General features: G+C 38.9%; 1 protein-coding gene across 3 annotated transcripts in view; it reads left to right on the top strand.

The window, feature by feature from the left end:
• Positions 1–12,853, top strand: part of BMPR1B (bone morphogenetic protein receptor, type IB) — a 262,703-nt gene that overhangs the window by 233,015 nt on the left and 16,835 nt on the right. For all 3 annotated transcript variants that reach the window (XM_006874690.1, XM_006874689.1, XM_006874691.1), the window contains exons 7-8: positions 7,428–7,620; positions 9,121–9,418. In XM_006874690.1, coding sequence (XP_006874752.1) covers positions 7,428–7,620; positions 9,121–9,418 — 491 coding nt within the window. The remainder of the gene's footprint in view (positions 1–7,427; positions 7,621–9,120; positions 9,419–12,853) is intronic.

The following is a 12,853-nucleotide window of genomic DNA, read 5'->3' as shown; positions in this document are numbered from 1 at the left end:
GGCTCCAGGATCTGACATAATACAAATTGAAATCTTGAAACAAATTGATACAGTACTAGAGGTGTTCATTCATCCATTCTAAGAAATTTTGCTAACCGATTAGAAAATATCCATATCTGTGTCTATTTTGTAAAGAGAAGTGATGCAAAGGAATGCAGAAATCATACACAGTTTAATTAATACCACATACAATAAAATTCAGCTGAAGATAATTTTTAAAATGGTTGCAACAGCACATCAACAGAGAAGTGCCAGAAATTCAAGTCAGATTCAGAAGAAAACATGAAACTAGGATTGTCCTTGCTGATATCAGATGGAACTTGGCTGAAATCAGGAAATGCCAGAAAGATGTTTACTTGTTCATTGACTGTACAAAGGTTTCCAACTGTGTAGATCCTGATAAGCTATGGATAACATTGGTATTCCAGAACACTTAGTTATGCTCATGAGGAAACTGTACCCAGACTAAGAGGCAGTTGTTAGAACAGAACTAGGGGATACTGAATGATTTAAAATCAGGAAAAGTATATGCTGGGGTTGTATACTTTCACAATACTTATTTAGTTTGTGGAGTCCTGGTGTGGCACCATAAGATTAGCACTTAACCTCAGGGTTGGTTTGAACTGCAACGTTGGCGGTTCAAACTCACCAGCCACTCCTCAGAAACCCTATAGAGTTGCTATGAGTAGGATCTGACTCACTAGCACTTAACAACAACATTTAGTATGTATGCTGAACAAAGAATCTGAGATTATCGGGGTTGAAGAAAAAATTCATGAACAATTTGTGATATGCAGATTATGCAACCTTGCTTGCTAGATGTGAAGAGGATTTAAAATACTTACTGATAAAGATCAAAGACTGCAACCTTCAGTATGGATCATACATAAATGTAAAGAAAACAAAAAAACCCCACAACTACAGAAAAATCATGGTAAATGGAGCAGAGATATCCGTTTGAGGACTAAGCTGTGCCTGACTTAAACCATATTTTTTTCAATGGTTCATATGTTTGTGAAAGTTGGACAGTGAATAAGGAAGACCATAGAAGAGTTGATGCATTTGAATTGTGGTGTTGGAGAAGAAAATTAAAAGTACTATGGGCAGCCAGAAGAACAAACAGATTTGTGTTGGAAGAAGTACAACCAGAGTGCTCCTTGGAAGCCAGGAGAATGAGATTTCACCTTTCATTAATTTGTACATGTCATCAGAAGGAACCAATCCCCAAAGAAGGACATCATGCTTGTTAAAGTGGAGGGTCAATTAAAAAAAAGGAAAATCCCCAATGAGATGTATCGATATGATTGCAGCAGCAATGGGCTCAAACATAAAACTTTTGAGGATGGTGTAGAATCAGGCAATGCTTCGTTCAGTTTTGCATAGGGTCACTATGAGTCAGAACCGACTCAATGGCACCTACCAATAATAACCTAAGATTGAAGGCATTAGGTAGCTTAATCAGCAAAAAGCGATGAAACCTCATCAGAGAAGGTTGTTTACCATTGAGTGGATTCCTGCTCATAGCAGCCTTTTATGACGGAGTCTGAGGTGGAAACCGAAGATAATCCAGGTTTGTCTACCTTTAGCTCATAATATCTCCACAACCATGACATACTACTTAAAGTGCACAAATAATACTGATAACACATGACAAAAGAAATTCTGGCCCAATATAAGCACCCTAGACAACCTGCAATCAAGTGAGTGACTAAGATTATGGGTGGTACAAAAAGTTAACATGCTTGTCTGCTAACTGAAAGACGGGAGGTCCAAGTCCAGGCAGATGCATCTGTGCTAAAAGGAGAGAAGTATGGATTATGTTCAGTTTCTACCTCTGACTCCATCATAAAAGGCTGTGTGCATAGGTCAAAGGTTCACAAACTGTAGCCCATGAACCAAATCTACTGTGTTGGAGCATAATCAATTAGCCATCTAGTTACCGTCAAGTCAGTTACAATTGATTCACGGTGCCCCCAAATGTGCCAGAGGAGAACTGTGCTTCATAAGGTTTTCAATGGTGATTTTTCTAAAGTTAATCACCAGGTGTTTTTTCCAAGGTGCCTCTGGCTAGACTTGAACCTCCAGTCTTTCAGTTAGCAGCCAAGCATATTAACCTTTTCACCACCTAGATATTCAGCCAAACTCACTTGATTGCAGATTGTCTATGGTGCTTATATGCTACACAGTAGAGTTAGCATAGAGACCAAATGACCCATGGATACTAAAATATTGACTTTCTGGTCCATTACAGAAAAAGTTGGCTGAACCCTGACATAGACTATAAATTAAAAAATAATAATTTTCTGTGAAGGAAATTAGCAAAGCTTATTTAAAGTAAAGAGAGTATATTGGAAGTAGGTATATTCCTATGTAGACCTTTCCAATCTAATAAAGCCAGTAAGATTTTCTGAAGAACTTGGAATTTCAAAAGCAGCGTTATTATGGAAGAGAGGTGTCTGCCTTCCTATGTAATGGAGAACCCAGTAAGAAGGTGGTATATGGAAAGAGGGCTGGAATGATAGTAATATATTTCTGAGGCTCTAGAGATAAGGAGCTCTGGTAGCGTAGTGGCTACGAATCGGGCTGCGAACCTTAAGGTCAGCAGTTCGAAACTACCAGCCGCTCCGCGGGAGAAAGATGAGGCTTTCTACTCCCGTAAAGATTTACACCCTCGGAAACCCTGTACAGGGTCGCTATGGGTCGGAACCGACTCGACGGCACTTAACAACAACAGAGCTAAGGAAAGGGGAATATCATTCTTGTCCATCAAGACAGGTTGTGATCAGATACTTTGGCCTTGCTTATTTGAAGGCAGAATTTACCCCAAATTGGAAGCCTTCATTGATACTAGCTTTCCTGCATTTGCTGGTTTCTGTTTCCTATCTGCTGGGTCTATCATTGTTTCCTAGTTTTATTCCCATTATAGTTTATTTCCATCTCTTTTTCCTCTTGATGATTCCTCACAGTTTTCTCATTTTATTAGCTTTCAAAGTTAATGTTCTGTAGTTTTTCACCAGCTAAATTTATTGCATTTTCTTTCTACTTTCAATTGTCTTTATTTGTTTTCATTTTAAGTTGAATACATAACTCGGTGATTTCCAGGGCTTGTTGCCCCAGCAAAATTAAAAACAAAATCCACCATATTGTTGGGGGAGGTGGGGGTAAGGGATGAAGAAAGGGATGGGAGACAGAGTGAATGAGAACAAAAATAGTAAGCATTAAAGACTTCATATTTCCTTTTAAATCCTAACTCATGCTGTTTCAAAAGTTCATGGAAAATGGAAGTATAATGGACTTTTTCAATGAACTCTTTGAAGCCTCCTCAGATGGTTTCTGCCAGTTCTGAAAATTTGTAACTATTTTCTCTTTTAATACCATTTCTCTTCTCATTTCTCTTTTTCTACCTAAGACTCTCATTTTAAACTCTGTGCCAATTAACTCACAGATTTACTTTCTTTCAGTCTATCTAGTGTACTGTTTAAAGACCTCTCTTCCAGCCCATTAACTTTCTTTCTTCCTTGCTGTAATCTTATTTTTCTCTTCCACTTGTTTTTATTGTGATAATTAGTTGTTATACTTCCAAAAGTATAATTTTTTCTTAATCCCTTCATGCTTACTTTAAAAAAATTCCATCTTCTATTTATTTACGCGTTTTATGTTGCGTTATTTTTGTTGTTGTGAGGTGTTGTTGAATTGGGTCTGACTTATAGTGATCCTATATACAACAGAATGAAACACTGACTGGTCGTGAGCCAATCTCATAATCATTGTTACACTGTTAAACATAATCATTGAGCCCATTGCTGCTGCCACTGTGCCAATCCATCTTATTGGGGAGTCCTTCGCCAGGGACATCATGATAGTATGTCTGAAATATGAGATACAAAAATCTCACCATCCTTGCCTCTAGGGAGATTTCTGGGTATACTTCTTCCAATACAGATTTGTTTGTTCTTCAAATGGTACTTTTAATATTCTTCTCCAACACCATAACTGAAATTCTTCTATGGTCTTCCTTATTCATTGTCCAACTTTTACATGCATATGAGCTGATTGAAAATACCATAGCTTGGATCAGGCACACCTTAGTCCTCAAACGGACATCTTTGCTCCTGAACACTTTAAAGAGGTCTTATGCAGCAGAGACATTATATTTGAACATTCCAGTATCTATAATCTAAAAGCATTAAATCTGCTATTATTGTTTCTGTTGATTCTCACTTACCTAGACTATGTCTGTTTGCTTTAAAAAAATTAAAAAAAAAGTATTCTGTAAGATCATCTTTTCCCCCTCCTTCCCTTCTTCCATCTTTTTTTCTTTATCCTGTCTTCTTTCTCTCTCCTTTCTTCCCTTTGCTCCCTCTTCCCTTCCTTTCCCCTTTTACCCCTTTGCATTTTCACTCTGTCTCTCCTCCTTTTCTTCATCACTTATTTCCTCCCCATATGCTCATTTTGTTTTTTAATTGTGAAGTCAACAATGAGTTACATTTTTGCTTTGTAACCTTATCCACAATCAAGTTGTAGAGTAACAAGAGTTTGTTTAGAGTATGTTGTTGTTGTTGTTAAATGCCATTGTTCTGTCCAACTCATCCAGACTTTGTATAGGGTTTCTGAAGAGCAGCTGGTGGATTTGAACCTCTGACCTTGTGGTTAACAGTCCAGTGCTTATTCTTCTTGTGTAAATGAATTTTTCCAAAGTGAATTTTCATTTGCTATATTTTCAGAGCCATAGTATGCTAGCAACCTAGGGCAAATTTAATAGCAGCTTAATCAATAGCCCTAGGTTCAATTCTTTGATTGTGTCAGAGGGTCAGACTTTAGAATTTGGATCCCAGCTCTGGTAATATTCTTTGCCCAGACAGCAATTCTGGCTGTGTACAAGGGTGAATCAGAAAGTAATGCTAGAAGACCTGGGGACTCTTGGGCCCAGAGTCAGTGACATAGCCACAGAGGACTAGAATGGAGAGTGAAGCATCCAGCTGATAAGAAGAGAGGGCATATGCCTAAGAACACCCACACTTGCAGATATAATACCCACTTGACATGGCTTCAATGACTGGATGATCAGAGCTCAACTAGAAGAAGAAAGATGAGGAAACAAAGAGTAATCTGATACAATTTGATGAACTTGACCTATGCCTATGGATGCAGTAGCTCAAAAGAGGGAACAAATCTTTACAGCGAGGATCATACCCACCCCCTCCATACACAGAGTAGACAAGGATGGGCAACTTGGACATTGGCTACCGAAAATTGGGGGGAGGGGGACTATAAAGTCAAGAAGTGACTGGCTTACAAGCTTTCAAGAGGGAGCCTAGATCCAAAGGGCATGGAGGAAGGTAGAATTTCCACTGAGTAGTATCCAAGCTTTCTGGGTGGGCTGATAAAAGGAGATGCTGATAGGTCTCTTGTGATACAATAGTGAATAATTGTTATCAGGACTGGTTGTGAGGTTGGAAATGTATACGTTTTGTAGCAAAAAGAGGGGAGTGATTGACTTTGTAGTCTAGGAGCGGAGGTCCCTGGGACCATCAAGGAAGAAGACTGGAGAGCGAGACCCTGCCCACAACAGCAGTGACACCAGAGATGGAGGCAGAGACGATGACATGGAGAGATGGAGCAACTGGAGAATTTAGACCCAGAGAAGGAGAGGGGCTGTGTGCTGACGACTGGGGGGCAGGCAACCTTTGGTTGGTTGATGATGCATAGAGGGGATTGTAACCATGGCAATGAAACAATAAAGCTAATGTTCTCCCATGTAAATTATCACATAATTCACAATAAAACATTAAAAAAAAAAAAGTAGTGCTACAAAATCACAGAAACCTTTATTAAGAGAAAATATCAAAATATAAAGCTATTGTTTTGTATAGAATTAGGTCTATACATTTCTGAATATAGTCTTTCTATCTCTCTAACCCTTCCCTGCTATGGTGCTTCAGAGCCGTTTGAACCGCAAGGTCGGCAGTTCAAGCTCATCAGCTGCTCCTTGGAAACCCTATACAGGGTCACTATGGGTTGGAGTCGACTCGCTGGCACTTGACAACAACAACAACCTTTCCCTGGAGTCCTGGTGTGGTGCTGCGGGGTAATGCACTAGAGTGCAAAGTCAGTTGGAACCACAAGGTTGGTGGTTCTGGCTCACCAGCTGCTCCTCGGAAACCCTATACACGGTCACTGTGAATCAGAACCGACTTGACAACACTTAACAACAAGAACACAACAACCTTTCCCTGAAATTTTTCTGTGCCGTTTTATTTACACTGTGACAAAATGGTAGCTTTGACATTCTGAGGAATTCAAATTTTGTTCATTTTCAATGTTGCTTGAGTTTTAGGAACAAAAAGAAATGTGAAGGGGAAGCATAATGGCTGTTGGGTGGATGGTCTAAAGTTTCCCAATGAAATTACCGTAAGACAGCCCTGGCTACCCTTGAAGAATGAGCACGTCCAGTGTTGTGATGGAAACCAATTCCTTGGTGCAACTTTCCTGAACTTTTTCTTCCTAAAGCAGTTTCCAGTTTTCTTAAACCTTCTTCCTAATAGCCCCTGTCATTGTCCTGTGTGCTTCAAGAAAATCTTACCAAGATTACCACTTGGGAATCCCAAAAAAACAGCTGCCGTAGCCTTCTGAGCAGACCTCTCTGGCGTGAGTTTTACTGGTTAGGCAGATCCCCTCAGAAGTCACTGTTTTGATAGAAGCGATTTGTGTGAAGGCACATTAAGGAGAGTAAGACAAGCATAGTACTGAGACAACTTATCTGTAGCCATCCACTGAGCCGAGAGACATGTCTAAACATGCTTTGTTTTTAGTAAAACATACCTGTATGAACTGTAACACTAGTAGCAATAATTTTTGACTTGTTCAGAAGGTCACTATGAGTTAGTACTGACTCCACCGTATCCAATAGCAACAGCACTCATATATGCCTAATGCTTTCTGTTTTCAATCTGATCTCAGCACTTACCTCTCATCCTCTTTTCCTCCCTCCCTCATTTCCTCCTTCCTGCTTGAAGATTATTTCCTTGTGAGCCCAACAATGATTTATAATTTTGTTTTGTCATATTTTATCCATGACTAAGTTGTATGGTGGCAAGAATTCCTTCACAGGGAATTGATACCCTAGTGGTAGAAATGAAAATGTTCTATTCAGATTTTCCCTATGAAAATGATAATGGATAGAATGAAATATTTAATAATTTACAAGCAATATTTTGAACATTCAGAATCTAGAATTAAGCTCAAACTATGTTTAAAAGAACATATAATTTAATAAAGAAATACAAATAACTTCTCTATATAAAGAAAAGCGAATGCCTAAATATATTTTGCATGTGGTAATTGTTTTTCTCTGGAGGAAAAAAAAAATGATTAAACAAATCTGTAGTGCTGTGAATACACTAACAGTGTATTTTGGGATTTAACAGGTCCAAAGGACTATAGCTAAGCAGATTCAGATGGTGAAACAGATTGGAAAAGGTCGCTATGGGGAAGTTTGGATGGGAAAGTGGCGTGGCGAAAAGGTAGCTGTGAAAGTGTTCTTCACCACAGAGGAAGCCAGCTGGTTCAGAGAGACAGAAATCTATCAGACAGTGTTGATGAGGCATGAAAATATTTTGGGTGAGTACAAATCTGTATAGTAATGTTCAGGGTTTCCTAGCTTTCCCCCAGTTTTTTTTGTTTTTTTTTTTTCTGTTAACATCTGCATATTAACTCATCTGTCTAGACATGTTATGAAATACAGAGAAAATCTCTACTTGGCATGGGCTCAAGAATATCATAAGCTTCTAATGGGAGACCTCACAGAAGGAATGACTAATACACTTCTGTGAATGAGAGTGTTGGGCTAGAAATGGAAAACTCTAAAGTATTTTTTCTTCAGTGGCAGTGCATGCAAATGTAATGCCATAATTTCTGAAAGCTTCTCAGGGATTGGAAGGAGGATGTGTTAGTTGAAATGTTCTTTTTTAAAAAAATGGGAAATTTATCCATTGGGTTTATTTTTATTAAGAGCTCATATAGAGAACCGATTCACTTTTTGTCTTTTCAAGTTAAAAAATGACTTGATCATTCAACTGCAAAGAATGTAATCTGATAATTGTAGGGGGTAGTGGTTATGCTTTATCTCTTCAGGACCCTGTTTTGCAAGCTGGGCTTCATGTGTACCTGTGGTGGTTGTAGTGTGCTATGGAGTTGGTTCTGACTCATAGCAACCCTGTATAGGGTTTCCAAGGCTGTACATCTTTATGGGAGCAGAAAGCCTCATCTTTCTCTTACAGAATGGCTGGTAGTTTCGAACTGCTGACCATGAAGTTAGTAGCCTGACTCATAACCACTATGCTACCAAAACTCCTTATGTGTACCTATACTATTATGAAATACTAACTTAACCAACTCTATAGAACAGATTAGAACTGATCCGTAGGGTTTCTGCGACAGCAAACCTTTACAGGAACAAACAGCCTCATCTTTCTTTCACAGAGTGGCTGGTGGGTTTGAATCACTGACCTTACAACTAGCAGCCCAACACTTAGCCAACTGTGTTACCAGGGATCCTGGAATTATTTACTATTAACCTTAAAATAATTTAAATATTAACCACTGGTTAGAAAGGGGGTCCTGTTTTCAGATACCAACTCTATTTTTTATCTACTCCTTCCATTTTAAATGCCTTTGTTTGATATTAATCATTGAATAAATATTGTCATAGGTATAAACAGAAAACAGAGATATTAAGTAAAATTGAGATGCTCAGAGTATGGAGCCCTGATTGTACCATGATTAAGCTCCGTATTCAACACTACTATATTGTAAATTAAATAGGGACTGTAGCCTATATAGTGGGGAGTCTTGTGGAGCTATGAGTTAATGTGCTGGACTGCAAAGTTGGTTTGAACTGCAGTGTCAGTGGTTCAAGCTCACCAGTTGCTCCTATTTAGCTGTCAGCTGCTAAGTCAAAGGCTGGCAGTTCAAACCCACCAGTACTCCGCTCCCCCTAAAGACTGCAGCCTAGGAAATCCAGTGGGCCAATTCTGCTCTGTCCTTTAGGACTGTTATGAGTCTGAACAAAAAGTATTCAGAAAGCACTTCTAAACATTTTTGTTGTTGTTTTCCTTTTAGGGTTCATTGCTGCAGACATCAAAGGGACAGGATCTTGGACTCAACTTTACTTAATCACAGACTATCATGAAAATGGGTCCCTCTATGATTATCTGAAGTCTACCACCTTAGATACAAAATCCATGCTGAAACTCGCCTATTCTTCTGTAAGTGGCTTATGTCACTTACACACTGAAATCTTTAGTACTCAAGGCAAACCAGCGATTGCCCATCGAGATCTGAAAAGTAAGAACATCCTGGTGAAGAAAAGTGGAACTTGCTGTATAGCAGACCTTGGCCTGGCTGTTAAATTTATTAGGTTAGTACCAAACTGAACACATACACTTTTTTTGATATGTGTCTCTGTTAATCACTTTTAATAGAATATACACATTGTTGTTCACAGTTTCTTGGTATTTAGTTGATGAGGAATTTTACTAATTTCAATTTTTCTTTAAAAGAAAAAAAGAAATGTTTTATTGTCAAGAGATAGTTTTCAAGTTCATTCTATTGCTGTTACGTTTATCGGTAACCTTGCTTATAGAGATAGCTAATGCCTGGGATATATAGTCAGAATTCTGCAAATGACATTTGTGAGTAGGAAAAGGTTTCTAGGAAAGAGCCACATAATATATAGCGATAACGGCAGGGATTCTTATAGGACACAGGAATGGTAACTTACTTAGGTGTTATATGAGAAATGAGAGAAACTAAGAAAACACAACTAATAATCAACAACTGTTGTTGTTAAGTGCTGTCAAGTTGGTTCTGACTCATTATGATCCTGCATAGGGTTTCTGAGGAGCAGCTGGTAGGTGTGAACTTGTGGTTCCGAGTCCAGTGCTGATCCTACAACACCACACCAGGACTCCATATTCAACACTTGATGTTGTTGTGAAATACCATCGAGTCAGTTCTGACCCATAGTGACCCTGTAGAGGGTTTCCAAGAAGTGACTGGTGAGCTTGAAATACCGACCTTGAGGTTCAAACCAACTTTGCAGTCTAACCTGTAGCTCCACACCAGGACTCCGTATTCAACACTACTATATTGTAAATTAAATAGGGACTGTAGCCTATATAGTGGGGAGTCTTGTGGAGCTATGAGTTAATGTGCTGGACTGCAAAGTTGGTTTGAACTGCAGTGTCAGTGGTTCAAGCTCACCAGTTGCTCCTACGAAATACAGGGTCGCTATGGGTCAGAACTGATTGAATGGCAATTAACAGTAACAACAAATAGTGTAATGGATTATGAGCTGAGCTGCTGACCATTAAGTCAGCAGTTCGAATCTACCACCTGTTCCACAAGTGAAAGATAAGGTTTTCTGCTTCCATAAAGAGTTACAGCCTTGGAAACCTGATACAGGGTCACTATGAGTTGGAACTGACTCCATGGCACACAACCACCACCATAATATAAGCTGGACATATAAACAAAACCATGACATAAAATGGGTTTTCAGACCCTTGGGTTTTACATAAGTGGTTTCTGTAAAATGGAGAAGGGTATACTGAGGAATTAAAGCTCATCTCTTTTACAATCCGGCAGTTCCACTGCTGTTTAGGAGATAATTTAATTCGAAGAAATGGTTCCCATGCTTTAAAAACATAACAAACAAACAAAATGCGTTTGCAAGCCACTAATGTGGATGGATCATCTTTTTTAAAACTTGGTGTAGGCTTGGCCTTTTTTAAATTGCTGGGCCCTATTGAGAATGTTTTCCTAAAGAAGACTCCTTAGAATGTGGAGAAGGGCACAAAGGAAAAGCTATGGAGATGATTAAAAGTTTGAAAAATAGAACTCATGAGAAAGGGCTAATGGATTGGCACTTTCAACCCAGATGTGGATTCTGTAGTGTGATTTAATAATCCGCCCCAAATATATGATGGCCTTCACCATTTAGAAAATGGCAAATTACAGTGCTTTATCTTTAAGAACAAAGCAAGAGGAAATGGTTTGGGCTGTAGATTTAAGTTAGAAATAGGAACTTCCTGCCAATAAAGATGATTAAATCTCTTTCCCTCCTGGATTTTTTTTTTTTTTTTTTTCCTGACCTACAAACCTTTTCAGGTCTCCTCCATTTTTAAAAACAAGTCTGCCTGATGCTTTTCAAGTTACTAACCTCTGTCTTCTTCCCTTCCTTGTTAAATTTCTCCAGAGTTCCAAAGAATAATCTGCTTTCACAACCCAATAATTCTTTGAGTCATATAATGTGGTTTCTGCTCTGCCGTGTGTAGAAACTGCTTCATTGAGTGATGGTACCCTTGATCTTTGCAATAGAGGCCTTTTTTAAGCTACACTCCACTATCCATAGTACCTGGAGTCCTCGTGTCATGCTATAGGATCAACACCGGACTGCTAACTATGAGGTTGGTAGTTCAAACCCAGCAGCCACTCTTTAGAAGCCCTAATACAGGGTCGCTATGAGTCAGAACTGACTCAGCAGCACTTGACAACCACAGCAACATCTGTAATACCTTGTGTGGTGCTGCTGTAGGATAAGCACTGGACTGCTAAACACAAGGCTGGAAGTTCATATCCACCAGCCAAGAAAACCTCTATCTCTTAAATATGTTCCCACTTCTAGATTTCTTTTGAACGTGCCTCTCCTTCCTTGTTTCCAGTTTGGGTAGACAGGACTCCTTGATTGTCACTTGATCCAGTCTAAAATGTGATATGCCTGACATGTCTTCCTTTGCTCCTTAAATTTTTGGTTTCTTATTTAGGTGAATTATTTCTCCATGATATCCCTACTTGTGCCATTCTTGTTAGGGAGCCCTGGTGTGGTACTATAGCAAATGCACTAGAGCACAAGGTCATTTTGAACCTTAAAGCTGCGGTTTAAACCCACCATGCGCTCCTCGGAAGCCCTACATAGGGTCAATATGAATCAGAACCAACTTGAAGACACCGAACAACAGCAACAACTTAGTTTTTCTGGTTTCTGGGACATAACCATGTTGAATTTATTTCCTCTTTGTCTTTCCCTTCCCTAGTCTTCTGCATTTGACAGTAGACTGTAGAATTTACAGATTCTTTTTATGAAGCATAATTTTAAACATCAGAATAATTTGATAATTTCCTGTGACTTTGGATTAAATGCTATCAAGTTGGTTTTCCTAGTACTATGGGTGCTTTCTTTCTCTTGTTTTGTGGTGAGAATGGTACTTTTCTCTATCCCCCTTCTCAACACATGCCCAGACCTACCTTTTCCTGGCCTTATTCAGAACACTTTATACTTCATCACATCTTCTAGTGTTTTCCGTTGTCCTGAATCCTCAGCATCTCCTCTTCTGTTTAGAGAAGTACTACTGCTCTTCACAGATTTTCTTTTGAAATATCTTTCATCATTACTCCCTTACAAGTCTAATTTTAGGTTGTCTTAAATCTTCCCATGTGACCTTGTACATGCCACTGTCATGACATGCTTCACATTGTTGTACAGTCATTATTGACATACATATCTGTCACTCCCAGGGGATAGTGAGCTCCTTGAAGGCAGAGACTGTATTTTTCAGCTTGCATATTTCATTCCTGTTGCACATTCCTTAGATGTTGCTTAAAAATGTTGTATAAGAGATGAATGAATGATTCTGTATTCACTCCAGAATAAAGAAAAGATGCCTATTCCTAGCTCCAGAGATACTACACACTCTAGAATAAATTTACCTTTCCAATTTATATTCCACTAACTTTCCTCCTGAATTTAGAGATCATCTGAAGAACAGATTTGATGAATTAAACACTAAAGACC

The sequence above is a fragment of the Chrysochloris asiatica genome, unplaced genomic scaffold, assembly GCF_000296735.1.
Source record: "Chrysochloris asiatica unplaced genomic scaffold, ChrAsi1.0 scaffold00294, whole genome shotgun sequence".
Lineage (NCBI taxonomy): Eukaryota > Metazoa > Chordata > Mammalia > Afrosoricida > Chrysochloridae > Chrysochloris > Chrysochloris asiatica.
This window is presented reverse-complemented; position numbering and strand designations above follow the sequence as displayed.